This window comes from Pseudopodoces humilis, chromosome 2 (assembly GCF_049639895.1).
Source record: "Pseudopodoces humilis isolate 2021_Gansu_Grassland_sample_001 chromosome 2, ASM4963989v1, whole genome shotgun sequence".
Taxonomy (NCBI): domain Eukaryota; kingdom Metazoa; phylum Chordata; class Aves; order Passeriformes; family Paridae; genus Pseudopodoces; species Pseudopodoces humilis.
This window is the reverse complement of record NC_142201.1, coordinates 73041399-73068031: the sequence shown is the minus strand read 5'-3', so window position 1 is coordinate 73068031 and position 26633 is coordinate 73041399. Positions and strand designations below refer to the sequence as shown.

The window sequence follows — 26633 nt, the reverse complement described above, 5'->3', positions numbered from 1 at the left end:
ACTTGGTCTTCCAAAAATCCCGGTAGGCATATTATACAAGCACTGTCAGATGCAAGTAACTACTTCTAAAAATGCCTCAGATGGTCTGGGTCCCTGTTGGTGTCTGGAAAGCTGCCTTTAAGGTTTGCCTGCTGCTGGGAGGTGGTAGTCTCACCAAGGAATGGTCCAAATCCAGAGGTGCCCTGAAGGAATGTTCTAACCATCAGGTAGACTTGGGCAGATGGACTCCTCCTGTTCAAATCTTGTCCCTGTGCAGCCAAATGCACAAATTTATAGGGGTAGAGTGAGTTTTAACTAAAGGAACACAGATTTACCCATTGAGGAAGCCTGTGTCTTGCAGGTGAGAAATCCAGGTGGCAGCCAACCATGTTGGTCCCTGAAAATCCAGGCACCTCATTGCAAATTACAGAGGGCCTTTGACTCCAGGAAAGTGTCCCTAAATACCCTGGGCATCTACATTGCCCAGAGAGCAAGTAGGGTCTGGGGATGGGATCATAGGTGAGAAGGATGAAGGAGCTGGTTGTAGTCTCTCCCTGCCATCCAGCCTGTGAGGGCAAGGTCCTGAGAACCATGTCAGCAATGATTTGTAGTCATGTAAGTGCTTTAAAAACATAATTGCATGAGCATAAATGCAGAATGGAAACTGATAATTTGTCTGAGGAGAGATTAAACAGTGCAGTTTATGCAACATTATCCAAACTCATAATGTTGAAAAAAGTATCAGGTTCACCTAAGTATTAGCAGTTGTTTACAGCAGATGTTCTACTTTTGCAAATGTTAAATGGAAATATGTCCAAGGCTTTAATTCATTTTCCAGTCCTTACTGTGGAAGAATAGGCTGGTTGGTTTTCATTCCTTCTAGATACTCTGCTAAGTGATCTCTGCAATGGGTAATTCAGATTCCTAATGGCTATCATTTATTCATGTTTACCAGGAGAGCACTTTATGAACGAAAGATCAACTTAATGTGATTGGACTAATGATGAATACTGTATTTACTGTTGATGGATGAACATTGGTTTAAACAATGATGCTTTATGCAGTCATTATAAATTCAAATCATTAAAGTTTTAACCTTCCCAGGGCACTTAATTTTAAATGCAGTTAGAATTGCTAAAATTAAAGCAATTTCTGTTTTTATTTGGGAAATGTAACTTGCTGTATGCATGCATACAGCTCTTTCCCTTTAGTAGGCTTTGTCTAAGTGATTTCCTTGAGGGTGTAATCACCAGCTCATGGTTGGTGATTAACACACTTCCTTAGTTCTAAATTCTGATTTCTTAATACACTTCAGAAAAGGCGGGTTTGTGATGTGGCACACAAGGTGTGCATAAAGGTATGTATTTGTCATGTCAATTTAGGCTGCTTTCAGGTGCATAGCAATATGATATTTAGGCACTAAAGTTGCTGGACCAGTGCAGTTAAATGGATTTATTCCAGCTGATGATCTGGCTTGTTAAATCACTTTGGACATTTCTTTATGTGAGATAAATGAATGATTCTTTCCTTAGTTAAATATGATGGTGCACATGCTGTCCTTGTATGGATTTTTTTTTTCTTTTTTTAAATGTTCTCCAATTTGCTTTTCAACACTATGGTAGCCAAGTTAGCTTTCTTGATTTACAACCTTTCCAGAGACTTGCAAAAGATGCCAGAGAAAAGATTGCTGCAGAGCCTCAGGGACTCAAAGCTGCTCTGCTGCTCTGTCAGTGATTTACAACCAAATTCCAGCCCATTCCTGTCTCTGTGCTTATGGAGGCAGACACCACCTCGACGCACAAAGCATGAGCGAAACAAGTCTTTGTGTGATATGTTAGAGCAGCTGTGATAAGGTCAGAAGGGTCTTTTAGGACTGAAGTGTCTGCAGTACTTCAGAGCGGTTTGGGATTTGCCCCCACAGACACACATCCAGAGGAACTTCATTTGCTTTTGTGTTTGGGTTGCTGGGATAGCAATGCAGTGATGTTACTGCAGTCATCTGTTCAGTGATCAGAACTTAGCTTGGTTTAAAAAGAGAAAAAAAAAAACCAAAAAAAGAACTGTACTGTGTGGAAACTTCATTATGTTTTACCTGTAATCTTCCTAGTTGTGGAAATGCTTGAAGCCAAATTCGCCACTGAAAGCTCGGATTTCGAAGCAATGGTGTGAAATTGGTTTCCAAGGTGACGATCCTAAAACAGACTTTAGAGGAATGGGTCTCCTGGGCTTATATAACTTGGTGTAAGTACGTCCCTCTACAGATGGATTTACGTGTGTCTGAAGTCATGAAAATCAGCATTACTTGCAGATTTTAGCAAATCTGTGGAAATAATTTATAAAAGTTCTAGGGACTTCATATTAAGCAAATGAAATAATTTATTTGCTAGCCTAATTTTTGGAGTGTTTCTCTTCTCAAAGGTGTTTTCTTTCTTTCAGTATTCCTAATTCAACCTTGTAATACCACCTGCTAAGCCCTTTTTTTAGTTTCTCTGCGGCACAGTAAATTAGCACTCTCTTTCCACCAGGAAGAAAATGTAAAGTATATTTTCACCAGCCTCTAGATCTCCTTAAACAAAATGCCCTGGAAGTATGTAGGTGGGAAGGTTATGTTACTGCTCAGCTTCTTTCTTTGGGAATTTCATGCTGAATTCTTAAGCAAAACACTTGATACATAGTTGCCAATGGCAGACTTAGGTAGATTGACTACTACTTCAATTTCTGTCAAACTCAAAATTAAGCAGTGAGTTCACATCACTTTTTCCTTCCAATTCATGCACACCAGGTGTTAATGCCATAGCTCTGCTTTTTAATTTGGGAATTGACTGATGCCTGTTATTTTCTCAAGCTCTTGTATTTTCTGCATGCGGTTACATAACTTAGAAACATTTGGTAAAATAACTTCTCCTTATGAGGAAAAAAATAAGTATTTTCTGCTTTTACAGATTGAAGGACATAAATCATCCTCTGTCCTTCTGTTGTTCCCTAGTAAATCTCAGTCAAGGATCTGGACTCTTGGCTCTGGCTTTGAACTTCCATTTGAAATTAATCCCTACCATGTATTTAATTTCTTAGTCTTCTGTGCTGACTCTTATCTTGCTTAATGAATCTGCCAGATCAAGAAGCCTGAACTGCTTTCTCTTCAGCTCAGCACCCGACATGCTCTAGTCATAAACAACTGATTTTCTGTAGGGTGGGTAGAAAGGAGACTCTGGTAATGCACATTCACTAAACTCATATGGGAGTGCACTTGTAGTTGGGGGCTGCTTTAATCTTTCAGTCTGGGGGTCTGAGTGGCAGTTTAATGAGTTTAACATGTCAGATGCTACTCATACACTGAGATGCTACTCAGTGTAACACATGCCCTGACCTTTAAAAAGGTGTGTATAGACAGCTTAGTATGACTTGAGATGCTTTCTTTGTTGTTTCTTTTTTGACAATTCATCCTAAACATGTATGTCCACAGGTATTTTGCTGAATGGGACACTGAGATAGCTCAGCAAGTTCTCACTGATTCTCTTCACCCTAAATACAGGTAATGCTTGAGACCAGAAACAGTAACTTGAGAGGGCACTCTGCTGGCTCTCTTTGAGAAAGAGGGCTGGGGTTTTTCTCTTTGTTGGGCATATCCTTGGGTTTTGCCACATGCTGTCTGTTTTAAAATACTGATCCTGAAAGTTAATCAGGTTCAAGAGGCAAATTTGTATTCTGAATCCTGGAAATAGTAAAATTTAGTGTTAAATATTTTCTCTTCTGATTTCAAGTGATTTTTGTATTTTTATTTACCTTTCTTTTAATTTGTTTTGTGTTTTTTCATAATAAAGGGAAGTCACTAAGAAGGAACTAAGGTATATTTTTTATTTTTTCTAAGTTTTCTAAGACACTACATGTAAATAAAGATCACTCTACAATTTGGTGCGTTATAAACTTAAAGCCTTTGTTGCAACACCAAGAGATCCATATTCTTTTCTTTAGAGTTGACCCAAACTCAGGGGTGGAACACTAGGTATATATGAACATGCTTACATATCAAAAATGAAATCCACCTTGCTTGATGTAGTTAAAGTGACTGACAATCATAAGTAGTGTAGGCCAAATATTTGTTAGCAGAGCTGAAAAGCCCCTTTCTTTATAGTCACATACTCTGTCTACCGTGACTAATGATGGTTCCAATCTGGTTACTCCATTGCCCTGACTGCTGAGAGAGCAGGTACCTTCAAGTGTCACAAACTGTGTTGTAGGTAATTTGTCAATAAGAGACTCCATAATTATTGGGGGGTAGAGGCCTCCTAGCCAGTTACATAGAAATCAGTTGCCTTAAAAGATATTTTTCTTCTGCCAGCAATGTTAAGTACCCATAAAGCTGGTTCACACCTAAATCCTGAAGCTTTTGATCTCAGGGATTTTTTTGGGGTTTTTTTTTTTTCGGTTGTTGAGTTCCTAATGGTAATTGTGTGACAAAAAGCTCTTGGAATATGTTAGTGTTCTTCATTTGCATGCTTGATTACCAAGTGTTGGAGTGCTGTGTGAGCATGTGCAACTTCCATTCCTTTGCAGAGCATTCAGTAGAAGACAGATGCTGCAGGTGGTGCCCATGGTGATCTTCCTGATGCAGTTGCTTAGCAGCTGTGCTGTTTTCTGATAGGATCATGATCAATGGATTTTCTGTCTCAGTTGAACTGTTTCACTTTCCCACATCCTATGTGTGCCACTTTTATTATTCAGTCTTTACCTGGGTTATTCTAACTGGTGTTATGCTGCAGCCTTCAAAGACGGTTCAGATTTTAGAGGATGAGCAAAGAATGGTGTATTCTTGCATGCAAAGCTATTTAGGAGCTGAAGTTTTGTCCTCATGCATGCCACCCAGTAACCCTCAGGTCACAACGCATATGACTCTGTTAGAATCTTAAGTACTTAATGACAACAATTTTTATATATTATATTTACATGAAGCTCAGGGAATTGTTTTTAATGTCATATATACTTATTGAAGTTCAAGGGTCTAAGAACAATGCTTTCACATGTAGCTGTCTGTAATTTGGGACCTAAAGCTTGCAAACTGATTTGCCTTACCAAGGCAAAATTCCCACAGCCATGTCAAGGTTGTAGGCCCCTGTTTTATCTGGTTATAAATGCAGGCAATGATTTATGCTAAACATGCTCATTTCAGTAGACTCAAACCTGGTTAGTGGGATGACTGGTTGGATCACACAGCTCTTTTAAATCATTGAAGAGCTGAAACTTAGTTTAAAATCAATCTGTTCCCTAACTAATTTTATTTTAAGGGAGGCGTCTTCTGTGTCCTTGAAAAGCACTGCATTATTGTGCCAAATAATAGGAAACACTGATCCTTATCTTTGGCTGTTGAGTCATTTCTAATTTGGCTGCCCATAAAAACTTACTGTCAGAGTATTTTCATGTTTGCTGCCTCAGGTGAATCATGCCTCCAGTGCTGAGTATCACATACATCTCTGAAAACAGAAAGAAGCTAAAACCATTTTTGATTAGTTAAATATAATTTCATCTTCTTGTACAGCTCAAGCTTAACTGAAGTGGATCACCTTTGTGGTCAATTTAGAAAACAACGGGCTTTTGCTGAGAGCATTGACATAGGTGCATTTTGTAGTGGTGAGATGAGTTTGTTGGCAATGCTCTAAACCAGTTACCCATTGCAAGTCTGTTTATATCAATCCAATCATTCACAAGCAGTGTTAAATGGGATTAGCCTTGTAAAAGAAGGTAAAATAACCATTTTCAGTCCATGTTATAACATCAGAGAAGTTGAAAGAAAATAGTTGTCAGTTAGTTATGCTTGGCAATAACTGTATTTTAATTATTTTCTCCTCCTCAGCCAACTGAGCAAAGCTGAATGGGAGAAGAAAAAGTTTGATAAGGCAATTGGGTAAGTTTAAAGACCTTTTTAAATTTGCTACAAACACAGCAGGTAACAATGATGCTGTGTATTTTGGGGAGAAAAGGTGTTTCCTAGGTACTTTTCTAAGGAAACTTCCGTGAGCATATGTACATCTGCTGTCTTGACCATACCTTGGTTTTGATCAAAGATGACAGGAGAAACTGTTCAAGTTACATTCAGAAAAAAAAATAAAATTTTGAAGCAAGGAAAAACTTTCTCTGTGTGCTGTATATGGTGTGGTGATTAATATCTGTTTAATTCTTTTTAGCACATGACATGATCAAGTTTCATCAAAGCCAGGTTCAGAACTGCATTTAGGAAAACATAACAGTGAAGAAATAGTACTGAGGGTTTTTTCTTCTTTTACAGTGGGTTTGGTATAACTGCATTATTCATGAGTATGGAACAGAATGTTCCTTCTGAATGTATCTAAAAATCTGTAATACAAGATTTTACTGCCCATATTTAATTTTTCTGTGAAACTTGCCATTAGGCATTAGGCCTCATGCTGAAGTTTACTTCTGGACTTCTGGTTTGTTTTTTTTCCTCCTGAAATGCAAAAGAAAGGTTAAAGGAAATGAAAATATTTCCGTTTGCTTGATAGAGGTAGTTGAAAAAATACCCAGATAGTCTAGAGAAGACAGCTGTCTTTAGCTGAGAAAAAAATCCAATCACTGAATATCCAAACATGTTTGCTTTTATCACCATGTGAGTCTTTATGTGCTTTCTTGGGAAATAGTCACTGTTGGAAGCATCAAGTTCTTTATGCACCAGCCTCACAATTAACTTCCAGTTTCTGAGTTTTGTTGTGTTTAAATATACTTCACCTGTAGATATCTCTTAGCAGGACAGAGTTTGCTTAATGAGTCTCATTTTCTTGTTTCTGTTTCCAGCATGCTCTGATTTAGGCTTTTGCCCATTTTCTGGACTTTGTCTCTAATTGTCTTTTAGGAAGAAATTAGTGGTGACTTGACTAGATCTTTTTCACAAGCTTTTTAGCCATATGAATGTCTTTATAGGACAGGTTGTTGAAACCTGATGTTCCTAACTATGGGTAATGAGTTCCAGTGGGAACTCGGGCAGTTAAAAATAACAAATGATGGGTCACCCTGCAGCCGTAGCCACCATGTGGAGTCCTTGCTCTGTTTCAGAGGTGAATGCAGGAGCATGGGGACGTCTGTGCTTGTTCTCATTTTGTAGGAATTAATCAGTACTGTTCCACTGAAAAGGCTGGCACAGTGATGAAACTCCTGGTTTTACAGTGACCATGTATTTCCCATGGGAAATGCTGTACAAAACATCCAGGATAAATGTTTTTCTTGCTCTCCACCCCACACACACCTTGGAAACTCACAAAGGAGAGAATTAATACATCCCAGTAGCACACAAAATCTGCAATGTCAGGGTCATCAGTGTTTCATAACGTGCTGAAAGAAGGTGAACTCTCAACAAAGGTTGCTGCTTTTCCTTACAGCTACTCTTTTGCTATTGTGGGCATTAACATAACAGACCTTGCGTACAACCTGCTGGTGAGTGGAGCTCTGAAGACTCATTTCTACAATGTTGCTCCTGAAGCACCAACACTCACTCACTTTCAGCAGACCTTCTGTAAGTACTGGGTGAGAGCACGGGACAAGGGGTGGAAATGCATAATTGGTACTCTGCTAACACTTCTTGTACTGCCCATAGTTTAAAAAAAAGAAATAAACTCTGCTGACACAGCACAGAGACTGTAATGCTAGTCTTGCTCTCCTGTTTTCAGGATGCTTGGATTCATCTCTTAGCTTTCAAAGAGGCCACTACCAAACCAAGGTGTAAAACAAACAAGTATAAACAAAAAAATGCACTAAGTTCCTTAAGAAGTGACCTTCCTGTTTTTTAAATAATGAGAAGAAAGCAAATGTGATTTAAGGAGTGTCTGAATATTGCTTCCCCTTAAATGCAGCTGTCAGATGATAATTGCGTCTACATTCTAGTGTTACTGCCCACTCTTCAGCAGAGTTGCAGCTCCACCACCAAAATAGTGCTTTGACAGCTCTTTCCCCTGCATTTAAGCATCCCTTCTACAGCAGAGGCCTGCTGTTCATCTTTGCTCAGTGGGAGTAACACTTCTAACATTTTTCAATGCGTAGTCAAAGAACTGATAATGAGCACCTGCATCATCTTTCCCTGTTTTTATACTCCCTGGTTTTGTTTCAGTTTGTGGATCCATATGTCAAGAGGACTAGTGACTTTTTGTGTTTACTGTGAGTAATTCTGCCAGTGTGTGTAATATCCATCCAATTTTGGCATTGTCCAGAGTAGGTTTAGTCTTGTTCCTGCCCAGTGTCATGAGGTGTCAGATCCCAGGGACCAGGATTCTCTGTGCAGATCATAATTATTAATTCCAGGCTACTTTCTAATTTTGTATGTCATCTTTACATTCTGTATTTATCTCTTCTTCCTTCTTATTATTTTGTAGGCTACTTAATGCATGAATTCCACAAATTCTGGATTGATGAGGATCCACTGGACATAATGGAATTCAATCGCGTCAGAGAGAAATTTTACAAGCGCATCTTGAGACAGCTCCAGAACCCAGAGATGGCTCTGTGTCCTCATTTTGCTGCAACAGAAAGTTTAATCAATATGTAGTTACTCAGTTGATTTCATTTGGAAGCACTGTCTCACTCTTGATTTAGACCACTGTTAGACCATCACTAGCATACTGAATGACCATGGCAATCGTGTGCATGTTTTTGGCGCAGTGTTCATCTATTTTTGTCACATGATCCCCTTATGCTTCTCTTGTTGGGGATTTTTCATTTTAAATGGGTGCTCATATTGCCTCATTATGCAGTGTTACCTTCTGAATTGATGTCCAGATATCAGAGTTTTTCTATTTTTTTAGACTTTCCTCATAATTCGGCATTGATAATTGAATTGTATTTCTCTAGCAGTGTTTTTGTATATGTGGAATAAGTAGCTGGATCTTGTATTGTGAAAGCTTTTTAACTTCTTGGTATGTTTTAAGATAACTACTGGCATTTCAAGCAAAATATATGTTTGGACCTCATCTAGAAGATAATGTAATTTAATCTAATGCAGACAAACACATTAAAGTCCAATTTTCTCCATGCAACCATTATATGCTTAATGCAAAATTAATGAGGCTTATGAGATACAAGTTTCAGTGAGAAGAGTTTATGCAGAATTGCAATCAAATGCATGAATACCAAATGGTCTGGTGATGCTAACACAGTGAACTGTGAACACATTCACAGCTAACAGATACTGGCAGGGGCCAAAAATTATAACATCAGGCTGTTGTCACCAACACCACCATGCTAAAGTATGGTCTAGATTCCTGCACATTCCTTTGGATATACAGAGGTTAGTGTTTTGTGTCATGTTGGAAGGCAACATGATTTGGTCACGTGGTGCTTGGTGAATTCAGGGGAGGAACAAAAATATGTGTCTTTTCTTTGAACTACTGAAAATGTTGCTTTGGTTGTTAATTCAGTTCCTAAGAGCTGAGAGAAATAATTTATTAGAAAGTTTAGAACAAAACTGCTTATGTTTCCCAGACGACTTATAAAAAAATTAAAAATGGCAAACTGCCTTTTTTCTAAAACCATAAATGAATAGAAGTGTTTGACACTAAGATTGTGTAGTATACTGAACAGCATCTACCATGGCATTTCATACCCATGGTATTTTTTACCTTCTAAGCAATCAATTTTAGTATTATATGTTTGTGTAAATCACTTGCATATGGAGATTAAATTGAGTAGTGTCCAACTACTTGTGAATTATATGAATAAATTATACATCATTCTAAACTGAAGCACTGTGGGTTTTATTGTTGAGATACGCAGTAATACAGAGGAAAAATGTTTTAATTAATTGATCAGGTAAAATGGGTTGTAGCAGCTCTGTGGTATTCCCGAGGCTGAAGTGTAATTGCAGCTTTTTCAGATAAGGTGCTTTATATCATTTTAGTTACTGATTGGGCCATCACTTTATTTAACAAAAATAAAAATAAAGCAATGGGAGTACTTCAACTTCCTAAGAAACCCCTTAGATTTAAGCCATCTCATTTCTTTGCTAAAATGTAAGCTGGGGGTCACTACTTCTCTACACGGCTGGAAAGTTGCACTCATGGAGTTAATCTGCAGAATTTTATGGGTGTTGCAATAATTAGTCTTTTCCAATGAATTTGGAAGTACAGAAATATTAACATTTGGATATTTTGCATGAGAATACAAGGAATAAAAACTGTGCATGTTTAACTTAATACCATTGATTTTGGAAAGTGGTTATTTTTAGCCATTAGGCCTCAAGGACTTTTTGTGTGACTCTTGAAATAGGTTTCTAGTAACAGTTTTTATTGTTTCACATTTTAGGCTCTCTCTTTCTTTCCTTGTCCCACTCTGACTTAAATATCTTCTTCAATTTATTAGGTTACACTGGTTTATTTTTAATACTCTGCAATGGATTTCATGGAGTTGTGGGGGCGGGAGGGAAGGTTCCTGCTACCTTCTTACTGCTCTGATCCTCTCAGTTATGCCTTGTCTCAAGGTGTCAACTTCAAACAAAATCAGAAGATGTCATCTGGCTCTGTATCAGATTGTATCACTATAATCTAACTGGTTTGGGTGATTACTTTTCCTATCTTGCAGGAAGATAGATTTAATGAAGCTAAGTGTGAAATCCCTTCTCCTGTGGAGCGCTTGCATGCTGGTGCCATCAAACCTTATCATCCTGCCCGCTTGTGCTTCAGCTTTGTCCTGTGACATGCTTGTTCCCAAAATCTGTGTCAAACCTGGGGCAGAGAATATCCCTGGTGGGTGCCTAAAACTGGCTGGGCACTGCTGAGAGAGGATGCCTGTTAGGCACTGTCTGCCTTCCTCCCCAGGAATGACCTCTTACCATGATGCAAACCTAAGTATTTTTATTTTTTTTTTAATTAGAATTTACACTATCTAGCACAGATCCAAACTGACCTGCGAGCAACTGGGTGCTGCTTTCCCTAGGGAGGAGAAAACATAAGAAATGGGGGGAAAAAAGTAGTAAAAAGTTGTTTCAATAAAGAAAATTCAATATTTATAGTCACTGCAGGGTATTGCAGAATTTGGTTTAATTAAGTATAGAGAAGAATTAGGTTGGATGCTTCCAGAACCTTTCTGCAGCTTCATGGTTGTTGCATTTCACCAGTCATCTTTCTCTCAGGCTCATGCCTGGCCATGTGCATCTCTGGCAGCAAGTGCTTCCTGCCCAGTCTGTAAAGTAAATGGTCACCTTCTTTCTTAACAGGTAATTTTTCTCAGGCAAATAATTTACATTGGCAATGCCATGCAGCAAGTGTAATATTAAAAAGGCACAGCCCTGTTGTAAGTATAAGCTGCTACTTTATTACATAACATTCAAGACAGTGTGCTGAAGCTATGCAGAATATGCCTTGCTTAGAATATGTATTGCTTTGGGTTGGCAGGTGAAAATATAACTGATTAATGTATAATATTAGGAGACTGAATGTGTTAAAATGCAGAAATATTTACCTTGATCTGTCTAAAACCAGGGGGGAAAAAAAGGGCTGTGTAGTGTTGGAGTTCTTTAATTCTGCATGCATCCTTTTACAATGGTGCCTGTATTCCTTCCTGTTACAGATTCAGGCACTTCCCATAGCACAGTATTTTCTTATCCCAGCTAATGTGTATTTCAATTGTTACCAGGGCTCCTTCAGCAGCATAGGTGGATGCTGACTTGTCTTCAGTAACCTCAGATGCTCTGTGCATCTGTGGAGCTGGGGCTGTGAGGGCCAGCAGGATCTGTGCCTGGGGGATTGATTACAGCCAGGAGGAGGGGAGCAAGTGCTACTCTAGCTTCCTGACACTTTTTGGCTTGTAGCTTTTTTTTTCCTTTGAGGGAAGGAGAAATATTTTTGCTGCACTTGTAATTGGCTTTTTCAGAAGGTAGTTTTTCAAATGCTGGTGCTGGTGGTATGTCTATGTACTATTCTTAGAAGTAAACAAGGTCTACCTTATCTATTTGATTTGACTTGGAAAATTGTATCTCCTGACTGTTTCCTGGAGCAGCACTGAAGCTCGATTGAAATATTTACTGTCACGTAGAGGGTAAAGGAGATTAATTTATTGTCTTTTTTAATGAAAGAGCAATCTTTAAAAGCACCTGTGCCCACTGTGTGCCCTGTGGGGCACAGACAGCTGGTGATGACTTAGCAGGCTGAATCACTTTGCTGCAAGCAGGACGTTTTCAGCATGTCTCCAGCTGAATTAAGTGCTGTTAGGGGAACAGGATGTATGTGAACAGAGTGCTGATGCTCAGGTTAATGAACACAGATCCTCCTCTGGCCCAAAGAATCACTGGTGGCATCATAATACATTGGCTTCCATTATGAGGGATCATCAATACTTTCCTAATCCTTCCCTTCATGGATTGCAGTCAGCTTTTAACGTGTCATTTGCTGACCTTCCCTTTTTGCTGGAATGTGACCAGGGATTTTTGACCCTTCCACTGGAGTGACCAGCATTGTCCCCTAGTGGGGTATTACAGATTGTAGTCATTCCTGCCCGAGTTCTAGAGGAAACCTCAATCTACAGCTCCACCACTTGGATGGGTCTGACTGAGGAAGGAATCAGTTACAGCCTGAAATAGTAACTGGAGTGCAATTCTGTAACTGCTAAGTTCATGTCTTTGGCAAGTGCTGTTGGGGAAATACAGAAACTCTGTATACACACTGGGAAATATGAGAGCTCTGATTATACTTCCTTCTGTCCCCCAGCTGGCTCTTAACGAGCTTGACATCATCAACACATGACCATTTGAGCATCACAGGAAGACTCCTTTGGAACTGTGATTTTCACAGAATTGTTCTACTTTGAATTTTGTTAACTACCCTGATTTCCACCTTTCACTCCTCACTTGGAACCTGGTCCAATGGGAGCTCAAACTTTGCACTAATGAATCCTCTAGGCAACACTGAGACAAACAGTAGGGTTCCTCTTTGTACTCTTGCATCTGCAGCATGGTGCAGCTAAAAATCACATAAATTATTAAAATAGCTGTTTTGCAGAAAAAAAATCCTGAAACAGATAAGGAAATGAATTATTCATTGTTTTCCTTAGTTTGCAGCAGTGCAGGTTTTCTGTAAGACTTGCCAAGACTAGACAGGACTCTTCCGACCAGATCCTCTAGAAATATAGCAGGACAGGCTTTGTGCTTTCCCCTGTGAGCAGTGCACATAGAAATCAGGTCATTACTTACTCCAGTAAAAGAAACTGTTCTACTCTATATAGAACTATAATTAGAAAAGAGATTTATCTCTAAAACCTCCAAGCAAGAACTGGGTACAGCAACTTAATTCCAAAGGAGCTATGAGGAAGGGCAGAGGGCTGGTTTCTGGGCCTGGGCTCCACTGTGCTGAAGGACTGTCAAAACTGTAAGTGGTGTATTCCCCAAAGAGCTTACAGCTTGGAATGAAGGAGGGTAGCAGGATAGGGAAGCACGAGGCCAACACACACCAGCACAGCTGGCAGCTCAGCAAAGCAGAGCAGCACAAGAGGAGCTGGAAAAGAGACATGAGGTCGCCTGCTGTAGGTTTACAGGCAGTATCACCCAATTGAAAAGGTTACCAAGGAAGACACGTGCAGGTGAGTGTGAAAAACCTAACCCATGGACAGCAGAGCATGGCACTGTGACACTGGAAATGAGGACAGACATAGGAGACCCCAGCTTGGGCACTGCATCGAGCTCTGGGGTGCTCAGCATAGGGAGGACACAGACCTATTGGAGCGAGTTCATAGGAGGGACATCAGGATGATTGATTAAAGGGATGGAGCTCCTCTCCTATGAAGAAAGGCTGAGAGAATTGGGATTGTTCAGCCTGGAAAAGTGTAGCCTTGGGGTGACCTAATTACAGCTGTTCAGTACCTGAAGGGCTCTACAGGACTGAGAGGCTATTGACAAGAGCATGTAGTGATGGGACAAGGGGGAATGGCTTCCAGCTAAAAGAGGGAAGGTTTAGATTAAATATTACGAAGAAATTATCTACTGTGAGAATAGTGAGACACTGGCACAGGTTTCCCAGAGAAGCTGTGGATGCTCCATCCCTGGAGGTGTTCAACTACAGGTTGGATGTGGCTCTGAGAAACCTGGTCTAACAAAAGGTATCTCTGCCAATGGGAGGTGATTAGCACCAGGTGAGCTTTAGAGTCCCTTCCAATCCAGGCCATTTTATTATTCTGTGATCCCCAGTGCCAACCACACAGATAAGAAGAAAGTCTGTGATTCTCAGAAGAGACTAGTCAAGAAGTATCAACAAGATGTAAACATAGCCTAGATGTAAAGCCCTGAGGGGAGGCTAAGGACCAAAGCGGGGCTCTTGATCACGGTCCAGAGACCAGATAGGATTGTTCTCCAAAGTTAGAAAGTGTTTCTTGGCATATCAGCCTATGAAATTTACCTGCTTATACCTGAGAATCTGCCTCTGCTTGATGTGCTGGATGGGAGAACACCAAAGGGGCAGGATGCAGAAGACCCAAGGATGCAGTTTACCACCTCTCTTAGATAGGGGAATTTGTAATGCTGACTTGGCTCTGGATGGTCTCACATGCTCCTTTAAGCTGTTATGATTAGCTATCATTTGCCTCTTCACTCTCTCTGTTTTCCACTCACATTGGCTGGTTGGTTTGAATTCAAGCCAGCTGGCACACACTTCACCTCCAGTTCCCATGCCTCTGCCCCACTGGCCCTTCTCACACATTTGTCAGCAAGCCATTTTGCAGAGGGTGTGAGTGTCATTTCTCCATAGCTCTGTGGCCAAAAAAGAGCAGAAAAAGAACAGTGGGAGCAGAGGTCTGAGCAGGCTGCTCTGAAATGTCCTGACCTGAACCTCCTCGTCCTGCCATGGCCTGGCCCAGCTTGCAGGAGGCCACTGTGACACCAGGGTCAGGAAACTGCTCCAAGCTTGACTATCTCCAGGCTGCTGTCTCCAACTGCATTGTGCCTTTCTTGAGAGCTGTGGGAAAGGGATGTGAGCATGTGGCTGCATGGACAACCCAGGGCTTCTCTAGTTCAGCTGCTGACAGTGCATGGGGTTGTTCTGCCCCTAAAGCACCCTCAACCTCCCACCAGGCTCTCTCCTGGAAAAATCAGCTTCTTCCATCTTGCAGAACAGGGTTTTCAGGAGGTTTGGGTTTTTTTTGTCCATGCCTGAGATTGGCCTCAGTTAGTGTAAGTCATGCCTGTCTGCTGTGAAACTCAGCAAATTTACATGTGTTCCAAATCTGACTGGAAGAAATGAATCCAGCAACAGCAAAGAACAGGGGATACTGAGCCCTGGCAAGAAGTTATAATCCCAGCACAGTACTCTCCTTCATTTGCTGGATAAAAAGACAAGTCTGAGGGAGATGTGGACATCAATTATCTAGCTGTAACCAAGCACCAGTAAAAAATAAAATAAACTCCTTAACACCAATGTAATATTAAGAATCAAACTTTCTTTATTTGTCTGGAGGTATGAGGGAATATCTCCTCCCAAATACCGTGCATGCTGAGTACAGAAAAGCTCCTGTTTATATACTGTATTTTACATACATATTCACTGATTGTCCTAGAATAAACATACATACATGATAGTCATTTCCCCAAAATCATTGACATGTTTTCCCTCCCATTTACACATGTGTTCTTCTGTGCTGGGGGATCTATTTGGTGGTCCCTGGTCACACAAAGTCACACCTGAATGATCTGCGAATGAGTAAAAGCTGGCAGAACTGGGGCTGATTGTTTTCAGTTCTCCTTCTTACACAATGGGCACTGTGCAGTTCCACAGGCCAATGGGTTTTGAAGAACAAGCATTGTGTTAGCTCTCTAGGTGTAGATGATTTTTCATATGGCAACACAGAGAGTGGGTCAGAAAGCCTTCCTTGATCACTGGTGTGAGTGCCCTTGTATTAATGGGTAGACTAAGCATTCATATCGTTACAGACTATTTAAAAAGCTTGCCAGTGACTTTCTCCTTGTGTGAAATACCAGTGCTTTTGGAGAGCTAAGCTAATTTCTAATTCCAGTAGAGATCCTAAAGATACAGAGAGATGGTGGGAACCTGCATTTTGGAGCTGTGTGAACTGCAAATCAGAGAGATACTAGCACTTCATTTTGCATGTATAGGTGCAAGTTAAGAATAGAGCATGAAGTATTAAACATCATTGTCTAGAAACAGTACCTTTTGTGATCCTCTTCAATTTGTTATGGATGTCTATAATCTCTGCCTATGAGTCTTATACACAACAGTGATTAACTTCTATATCACCATTCTATTCCATTATTTTTAGGCACAGCAATGACAGCTCCTAGACATCTGAGTGATGAGAATTAGAAACTCTCTTCCCTAAAGAGAGAGAAGTGCCTTTGGGGTAGATCACCATGGGAGGCAATGCTACCTATGTCATCTGTGATGCTACTGAAAATTTAATCAATATAACCCTAATGTCAAGTGCCTAAAATTCAGTGAGGGATATTAGCACAAGTGAAAACATTCATAAGACCATGTAACTATCTCGGAAAAATGTAATCCTGAAATACCCTTTGCAGCTGGGGACTGCAGAGTGATGAATTAATTACCTGCACTAGCAGTGGGACTTCTACATCAGTCATGCACTGTGCCAGGATTTCATTTCAGGACACCTTAGCTCACTGCTGCTCTTGGGATTGAAGCAGTTGCAATATTTTTATTTTCTTCACATTAAATTGTCTGTAACAAATACTGCAATGGGGAAAGTATTGTGGTTTAGAGAAAGCCAATTTTTGTTAACAAGCCCACATAATATCAGTGTGTCTCAGCAGACTGCTGTTGTGTGACTGAGTCCCAGTAACCATGCTCCAACAAGGACAAGTCATGTTTCACCCGTCTTAAGGAATTCAGTTTCACAAAATCCCTGTTACCTGGATAAATAACAGCTACTTGTCACATTTGAAGAAAAGGAAGTGCAATGCAGAATAATGTAGGTTTCAAGACAACCCTCTGAGAATGAAATATCATGGTTTAAAGTTGGTGAATACAAATTTTGGGTATGATGTCATTGTTTTTTTCTCAGCTGCTGTAGCAGCCACTTCTCTGACATTCCTGAATTTTGTGGTTTTCCTTACATATATATATATACACTGAGCATGGAATGCAGTGTCTCATCTTGCTTAAAGCTATCACATCATCATTATTATCACCCTGCAACACTTGAAATCTGACATTTAAGCAACATCTGTGCCAATTTTGGCTGAGATACAGTTAATTTTCTTCATAGTAGCTGCTACAGGGATGTGTTTTGGGTCTGTGATGGAAACAGTGTTGATAATACAGAGATACTTTTGTTATTGTTGAGAAGAGCTTACACCAAGGCAGCAGTGAGTAGGCTGGGGATGCACAAGAATTTGGAAGGGGACAAAGTTGGAACCAACAAGATATTCCAGATCATATGGGATAATAATCAGCATATAAAGCTGTGAGAAGAAGGAGGAAATGGGGATGCTTAGAGTAATGGTGTTTGACTTCCCAAATAACCATTAAATATGATGTAAGCCTTCCCTGGAGATGGCTTAACACCCACTTGTCCATGGGAAGTGATGAATTCCTTATTTTGTTTAATTTGAATGAGATACTTTTGCTTTTCATATTAAACTATCTTTATCTCAGCCCATGACTTCTCTTGCTTCCTTTCTGATTCTCTCCTCCATCCCACTGTTGGGGGGAGTGAAGGAGTGGCTGGGGGAGCTGAGTTGCCATCTGGGGCTAAACCACACCACCACCTAAATGCAGAAAGTCAGATACCCATGGCAGAGGGGGAAGCTTCCTCTGCTTAATGCCTGGCACTTTTTCTTGTTTCTAACTATTTAACCATTGTACCATTGACACCTTTGGGTTTTGCCTCTGTCGTGGTTTAAAACCAGTAACTAAAAAATTGCTATTTTTTTTCTGTGAGATATGGATTTGAATAAGAGCAAAACAGGCTTAAAACTTAAAAGGAATAGAAACAGTTTATTAACAAACTACAAGAATAAGAACACTAGAATAAACTTCCAGAAAACCCTTTTATCTCTCACCACTTAACCATTCTTTTGTACACATGATAACATAGAGACAAAAAAAACTTTAGAACTTTGGTGGTCAAAAACAGTCTCAATTTTTGCTAGAGTCTTTCTTTCAGTCTTTGTAGAGAAACAGAAGTCTCTTTTTGCCGATCTATGGAGTTTTTAGAGTTCACTCCTCCCATTTCACATCATTCTGAGGTGTGCATGGGTCAAATGAGTCTAGGGATACTATTTTAAGGATGAGTTATTCAAAGGCAGAAGTCTTCTTCATCTGCCTCTGTGAGCCTTCTTGGAAAACAGCTTTTGCTTTGCCCTTCAAGGCTTCAAAAAATCTTCACTCTACCCATCTTCAGCAACTCACAGTATCACAATTACTCTCTCTTTTTAAAGAAGTCTACACTTTGAACACTCTATTCCTCCCATACTCTAGTCATGAATTAAAGGAGACTTTTAAACTACTATTACCCATCTCCATAGCTTTAACAAAAAGATATTTCAGCTGTACACATCTCCTTATTCTCTCTTTCTTATTTAAACTTAACTCTTTCTCTCACTGTTTTTAGTGGTTCTATGATGTTTTTTGCATGTTGATTGTCTCTCTCGTTCTCTGTCTTTTCTGAGAAAAAGGAGTAATCTGTTCATTTATCCAAGTAGTAAAAGAATTAAAAGCTTTAGAAAGCTGTAAGAGTTCATAGTGTCAGGTTTCAGTCCAGCAGCAGAAACTGAAAACCAAGCTCAGCTGACCGACTCTGCTTCTCTCCCCCCCCTCCTCCCTGCGGCCTTGTCGGCCTGGAGGGGAGGGAAGGAGGCCAGGACAGACCTTGTTACCTTGTCAAAAGCCGGAAACCAAAGAGGGCAAGAGAACTCTGTCTGTACTTCTTAAGGGGGTGTTTAGAAGTTGAATTCACTTTTTAATGGTCAGATCTGCTGTCAATTCTTGGAAATTACTGATAATTGGTCAGGAGGAAAAACTCCCATCAGCCACCAGCAGCTTCAACTTCCCTTCTTTTCTAAGCTGTTTTAAAGGTAAAGCTACCCCATGACAGCCTCCTTGCCTACTTTTTCACTTGCATTCTTACCTCCTCAAAACCAAAGTCTCACTCCCCCTTCAAAACTTTTCTTCTTGCAAGGCCCCCACAACTTAAGTCTTCACCACTGATGTCTGACTATACAATGAATTTGAAATACTAAGAGAAAAAATAAAAACAAAACCACAAACAACCGCTTCAAAGCCATAAGCACCAACATATTTATGAACAGCCTCACAATATGATGAGTGAAAGGCCATTGTGATGGTGGAAGATCTAAAGAGGAAGCTGTATGAAGAGCCATGGGGGTCACTTGATGTGTTCAGCCTGGAGGAGACAGGAGAGACCTCATTGCAGTCTGCAGCTTCCTTGTGAGGGGAAGAGGAGGGGCAGACACTGATCTCTTCTCTGTGGTGACCAGTGACAGGACCCAAGGGAACAGCCTGAAGTTGTGTCAGGGGAGGTTTAGGTTGGGTATTGGGAAAATACTTCTTCTCCTGAGGGTGTTTGAGCACTGGAACAGGCTCCGCAGGTCACTGCACCAGCCTGACAGAGTTCAAGAAGAACTTGTAAAACGCTCTGAGGTGCATGGTGTGATTCCTGGGATCGTCCTGTGCAGGGGCAGAAGTTGGACTTTGGTGACTTTTGTGGGTGGATCCCTTCCAACTCAGGTGATTCTATTATTAATTGCCTCACAGTTGACCGCTCTGCATTATAACCAAGGACCATTCTGGGGTAAAAACACGACATTTCTCTTCTTGCTCTAAAAAGCAACCAGAGGTTGTGGACAACCCCCTTCTCCTGTGCCAGGGTCCCTCCCAGCCCCGGCAGCCGCGGAGGGTGAAGCGCCGCCGCTTCAGCACCCTGGACAGCGCCCGGGCCGGCACAGCTCCCGGGGATGCTGACCGTGCACTGGGCCTCCGAGGCAAAAATAATAACCCTCTCCTCCAGCTCCCGGTAATTCCCGTGTTGCAGCCCTTGGCTGCCACTGAGTGCTAGAACAATTGCAGAGGGGATGCTTGGTAACCATCTCCAAGAAAGCCCTGTTAATCAAATTAGATAAATTATAGAGTTTCTGACAGAATTCAGAGCTTGGCAGTTGTGTTGAGGCCATGCCCTTCAGGGCTTTGGATATGTACTGGGTGATTTTTCGCTCAGTTTGCCTGTCAGAGTTCATGGAGTGGCTGGACAATGCTCTTGGCCATGTGGTTTAGTTTTACATATTGCTGCGAGGAGCAGGGTGTTGGACTCCATGATCCTGATGGGTTGCCTTAATACTTGAGATAATTTATGATTCTATTCTATCAAGAGTTTCCCGAATAGGAGTTGGCTGTTGTGAATTCCCTCACCTTGGGGATAGTCTGCCAAGGATCCTGCACTTCAGACCTGAGAGATCCCAAGGAGACAGGAGTAGCCTGGGGGAAATAAAATCAGCGCAACATTTGTCTTCCCTGAGGCAAGCATTTTCCATGCTGTGAAATACTGCTCTGAGTCACCTAAACACTTCCTAAATTCCATCAAGGCAAGTGCAGATAGGCCAAATCACATGCTCCTTGTTTGTTCTTGTAAGAAAATTACAGCGACTTTCTATTAGCATTTATCTCCATTTTAAAATGTTCTCCACTGAGTCAGGCTGGGAAGGCTGAGGTCTCTTAAACCCTGAAAGAAGCTTTTGATATTTGCTTTCATAGAACTCCTCAAGAGGTAGTAGCTCTCTGCAAGGCAGAACAGTTGTTATAAGGTATTTCTGATGGATTTTTGAACCCGTTCCCTGGAACCAGTGGCAGCATCTCTTGACATTGGTAGCCCCACATCTCTGAACACCTTAGCATAGTAATCAACTATACCACCCATTAGTTAGACTAAGAAAACTGCTCTGAAATCTCCGTTGCTAGCATCCAAACCCTTTACTTCATGTGCAAGGAAAAGAGTTCTCTGCTTTCTTCTTTGCAGTTATATTGTATATATTTAAAGGCTGTTAAAAATCTTTTTTGTATTATTTTGGCCCATCCCCTTTCCCAGTGAGGTGCCTGGTGTCTGCTGCTGGGGCCGGTCACATTGGTGCCCTGATGATAGGTGAAACAAGGTGCAATAATTCTTCAAAATACCTACTGATATTTAGCAGTCTGTGGGGTAAGCTTCCTATAGAGCCAGCAAGTCTATCCTCATATTTATCAGGACTCAATGTCTTTTTTTTTCTCCTTCTGCAGATTTGTCTAAACATTTTTAAACATATCTGTTCTGTTTTCTTTCAAAATATCTTGTACGTCTCAGTTTTACATTTCAGTTCTGCTTTGTGAAATGTCTTTCTTCATTTTATATGTCGCTATTATGTTTGTTATTAATTTGATGGACTGAAAGACTGTAAATAGCCAGTCTTTTTTCCCTTATTTGCTGTTACTCATGTCTTTTCTTCAGTTACCTTTTTTTTTTTTGTTTCCCAAGGTAAAGGGATCTATGTCTACTTAATTTCTTCTCAAGTTGAAACTGTTACAATGATTTTATTATTTTATTGCCCTCTGCAATTTTTCCAACACTGACCATGGAGCTGATGTGTTCAGGGAACTATCTGCAGTAATTCCTAGATTTTTGCTGTCTGCCGCTGTCTGCCATGTCTGCTGAGCTCATTATTTTTTGTGTTGGAATGTTCTTTCTCCCTATGTATCCTCCTTTACATTTGTCAGCTTTTAACATTATCTACCATTTTATCTTTTATGATTTGGTATTCAGATGACTTTCTGCAACCCCTCATCTATGACATTTATACCGCCAGAAAATTTTGCGATCCTTCTGCTTTTCCTGTAAATATGTTAAGCAATGCAGTCTCTTGTGGACCTCCTTTTATTATGCAATTTCACTGTTCACTGCCACTCTCTTTCCATCTTTCATGCAGTTAAAGAGAGAACTCCCCTTTCTCTCCCACCACAGTTTGTGGTTTTTAAACGTATTGATTGGCTCACTTTCACTGTTTCAAAATTGTGATAGATACTAAGAGCAGGATTTCCCTTTGCAGAAGCTTTGCTGACTTTTCTGCTTAGATTCATAGAACTGTGGAATGGTTTTGATTGGAAAAGGCCTTTAGAATCATCTGCACCAGCCATTAACCCAGCACTGCCAAGTCCACCACTAAGCCATGTCCCCAGGTGCCACATCTACAGGTCCTTTAAATGCCTCCAGAGGTGTTGATTCCACCACTTGCCTGGGCAGCCTCTTCCAGTGCTTGCACCCAAGGCAATTATGTGCCTTTGAATTCTGTCTGTAGCTTTTCTGTGGTCTGGGTTGTTTTTTGAATATGGAAATGGAGCTTCCTGGTCTGTAACTGCCCAGCTGTCCTCTGCAGTCCTCTTAAAAACTGATATTTCATTTGCCACCTCCCGTTTCTCTGGTACCAGTCTGATGTGAGCAATAAGTTACACTCCACAGTAACTTGGCAAGCAATTTCATATCCAAGCTCCTTTAAAATCACCACGTGAACATCATCTGGTCCTGCTGATATATCACCGTCCATGCTATTGGCTTCTGGCCCATCTGTTGAGACCATTACTCATCGCCTGCAGATGAAAGTTCTAGCATGGAAACTCTCCTAATCCCTTCCACAGGGAGCACTGCTGCAGGTAATTAATATACCTTTCCTATACCAAACATTTTCTGAGCACTCCTGCTCTGTATCTATCATCTGCAAACCCTGCAGTCTCCTGGCAGGTTGCCTGCTTCTGATGTATTTTATTTTTAGCTTTTAATGCATATGCCATAACAGCTTTCTTGCCCTCCTTACAACCTTTTATTTAACTTTTCTGAGCTCTTTTCAGTTTTGTCAATTTAGATACATTTTCTGTGTTTTGAGCAGTAGTATTTTAATCATAACTCCTCCCTGTGCTTTGCTGATTCTTCTTTCAGCCTTTCTAGTCCCATAAGGAAGTTTCCCTCTTGCACATTGTGGTCACTGTCACATAATCATTTTACAAAGGTAACATTTGATCCTGATCTTGTGTTCTGTTAATGGCTGCATGGCTTCTCCTTCCATGATGTCTGACTGTTGCTGAAAAATGTAGCAGGAATTAGAGTCCAGTTTGGCATTTTCCCACTTTGTGGAGGCGGTGTGAAGCTGGAATTTTCTATGTCCACCATGCTTTCTGCCTTACAGCCTCCCTGTTATCTTATTCTGGTTGACACTTTAGTCCTAATTGCACTTTCCCTATTTTTGAAATGTCAGGATAGAAAGTTATTATATTTTATTACCAGAGAGTTTATTTTGATAAAGATTTCTTTAATGTATGCTGCACCTTATTTACTGATATTGTCATCTTTGTCTCTCTGATATTTGAGTTAACACTATGTCCTATGGTTGTCTCCCAGTTCCCACCTCTCTCATAGGCCAGTCCTGGCTAGCAAACAGATTTCCCACATCACCCAACTTCATTTTTTAATTAGTAATATTTCCAGAGGAAAACAACAACAACAACAACAACAACACAACCACACCAAACAAACAAATAAAAATCAAACGAAAAAACCAAAACTCACAACACCACCAATATGCCTAACTTTGGTCTTTTTCTGTTTCTGGCTAAATGGGCCTTTTTTTGTTGAAGTTCCTGATTTTTTCTCCGTCGCATCTGAATTTTGTTGACTTTCACTCTGTTCTATATCAGGGGATGTAGTATGGAATTATTTTAAATCTAGAAGCTGAGCACTACATGTTTGTAGCTGGCTGTTTATGCAGACAAGCTTTCCCCAATCCTGAAAGGGAGTTCTCAGTAATTTCAGTGCTCAGGTGAGTGCAGCCTCAGAAGAGAGGAGCCAAAACTCACAACCAAGTCTGCAAAGTGAGTGAGACTCTGGGACAACGGGTGTAAGTTCCCACTTACTAATCTTACAGGAGATTCTATTTAGTCTTATTATGACATGGAATTGACTGTATCTGATGAGACAGTTTCAGTTTAGCTGTTTTCTTGATACAAGGTATCATTAAGTAGGGAAGTATCCTAGACTGAAAAAAGAAAAGAACAAGCAAGGCTTAGCGTTTTCAACGCTTATTATTTTCTGACTTCACTTAGATTTAAACCACTAAAAAAAAAAGACTAGATTTAAAATTCTACTGGGGTTGTAAAAATAAATTTGTTGCAAAAGAAATCCATTAAACTCAGTTAATTGTTATTACTTATTTTGTTCCAAGCCAAATGAATTTTAGAACAAAAGCATAGTTTGAAATACAGGTGTGGATTTAAAGTGTGAGGCTTACTGTTTCCAAATCATAGCTTCATTAAAGTGTTAATTAATATTGTTTATAGTGAAATTCTTTTATCAAAAAGTGTGTTAAAGTGAAAGATCTAAATCTACTTCTGGCATATCTCTTCCAGATGATGCTACAACAGAACTTTGTGGAGGGCAGACCAGAATCAGAGAGACACAGAGGGGCAGATCCTTGTGTGATACAACCAGGCCCAGCTCCACTGGAGCACACTGGGGAAATGGCTTGCAGCAAGCAGAAGCAGATCCTGCCTAACATGGTAACAAGACTCAAGTCAGTCCTACTGGAACTGGCAGTCACCAGTGAAACTGTGCTGCAAGTATTAAAAAATTATGTCCCTGCTTTTAGCTATGCCAAGAGATGTCTGTGAACAACAAGCTGAACAGAACAGCAAAAGGGTTGAATACAGCAGAGAAAAGAGGTACATGCAAAATCCATTCCAGATTATTTATTACTCAATGTGTCCCATAGTTTTGATTAAGGAATTGGGTCACTCCCACCAGATATTTTGGCTGATGTGTCTGGGCCAGGCTGTCACAGTGATGTGCAAGCCACATACACGCTGTGTGCACTTAGAAATATACAGATTTCTATGAGCACAAGGTAGGATCTTCTCCAGGAGCCCTCCTCCCAAGGCACATATCCATGAAGGATTAAGTCCCTCCTAAGCAACTTAGACATCTGGATCACCATGAATATCCTGGCCCCATCAATTGGATCTTCAGGTCACCTGAGCCACACTTACTGCGGTAAGGCCTTCGTACACATGGCAGGGACAGCAGGCAGGAGCAGACATGAACAGGGCATGATATTATTCTGGTAGACTGCATACATCTCTGGCCATGAGGCTGAGACAAAACCCACTGCCTGCTTCCCAAGAGGGAAGAGCTGAAACACAAAGAAAGCAGTCATTTGGAAAAGAGACACAGCTCTGGCTGCTCCTCTGGGTACACCAAGAGGCATAAATGGAAAGCCAAAAGTTTAAGGCACATCCAGGCACATGTAAAATCCTTCCTGGGCCCTGCCATACAAGCTGCAGTAGAAGGAAGCGTGAGTCTACATTTACCTAATAACTGCTGCCAAAACCAAATTATTACTCATCTCTCCCATCCACCCACTACAGCAAAGAACTGGCAAGTACAAGAGGAATACAGCACAAAGGATGGGACAAGATGAACACCCCTGTTTGTTCCATATACTAATTTATGCTTCTTTGCACTCCCTCACAGATCAGCCCAGTGTGAGCAGAGATTGGCATTAGCTGATAAGCGTAGAAGAGCCTGCTTGAAAATGCTGTCATCCCTCTGCAGAAGCTGACAGCTGAACTGTTAAGCTGGGAGGTCAGAGCTGGCTGGCTTGAGCAGCAGCTGTATGTGGCCCTGAGAAACGTGCCAAAGGCTTTTCCAGCTCAGACCTGCCAGACTCCAATCCGTGGGTAAACCCAGCACACAGGGGCAAACCAGCTCAGCTGTGCAGGTGAAGAGTGATTTAGGAGCCCCAGCAATGGCAACCCAGGGAGTCAGCACCTGTCAGTCTGCTTGATCCCTTCTAGCTCACTGCACCAGCAAAATATAGATTATGATTGTGCCAAGTTCTTCTTGAATTGCAAGGGCTTCTATTGCCTCTGGCACGCTTCCAAATGCAGTTGTATAAATAGAACTGTGCTGGACTTGCTACATAGTGAGGAAGTTATTTATGCTTCACTTTTTTTTTTTGCATGACCCAGAGAAAGATGCTGTGCATACACAGGAATGCTGCCTTGATAAGGCTGAGAATACCTGGTTTTGAGTTTTCTTCTTCTTTTTCTTTGTCATGTGCTGAACACAAACACAGAACTTACACTTTTCTTGTTATTTCCATCCATGTTTCATATATTTCCATCTGCTGAACACAGAGATTACAGTGTGGTTTTTTTGGGTTTTTTTCCCATGGAAAATTGAATTTTGAGTGAATCTTTGCAAACTAAAAAAATGTTTGTAATCAATCCACTTAGGAATGTAGCACATGCAGTTCCTGGATGCCAACCACTTCTTTTTCCCATACTTCTCTCTCTGTGTATGACAGTTTCCTACCTTGTGACTTGGAGGTACCACATGAGAATGGTTGGTTATGTCATATGGGATAGGGAACCTGCCTGGCCTGGAGCCTGGGCAATAAAGGAGAAAGGGGCATGGGTCACACAGCCTATAGCAGCCTTGACACATCATTCAAAAGCAAAATGGACACAGCTGGTTTTCATACATGACATCTGCCTTTGACATTTTTTTTTTCTTGATAAGAACAATTTTCCTGAAAAAAAAAAGAGAGAAACTGGTTTTAACTGAAAACACACTGGATTGATAGGAGCATTCTGGTAAACCCCACTGAAAAATTTTCT

At 40.7% G+C, this 26633-nt stretch overlaps 1 protein-coding gene across 2 annotated transcripts in view; it reads left to right on the top strand.

The window, feature by feature from the left end:
- The window catches only part of ELMOD1 (ELMO domain containing 1), a 42586-nt gene extending 32870 nt beyond the window's left edge, over nucleotides 1-9716 (top strand). For both annotated transcript variants that reach the window (XM_088051381.1, XM_088051383.1), the window contains exons 7-11: nucleotides 2087-2220; nucleotides 3443-3511; nucleotides 5828-5878; nucleotides 7365-7498; nucleotides 8352-9716. In XM_088051381.1, coding sequence (XP_087907507.1) covers nucleotides 2087-2220; nucleotides 3443-3511; nucleotides 5828-5878; nucleotides 7365-7498; nucleotides 8352-8524 — 561 coding nt within the window. In that variant the 3' untranslated portion in view covers nucleotides 8525-9716. The remainder of the gene's footprint in view (nucleotides 1-2086; nucleotides 2221-3442; nucleotides 3512-5827; nucleotides 5879-7364; nucleotides 7499-8351) is intronic.
- The last annotated feature ends 16917 nt before the right edge of the window (nucleotides 9717-26633 follow it).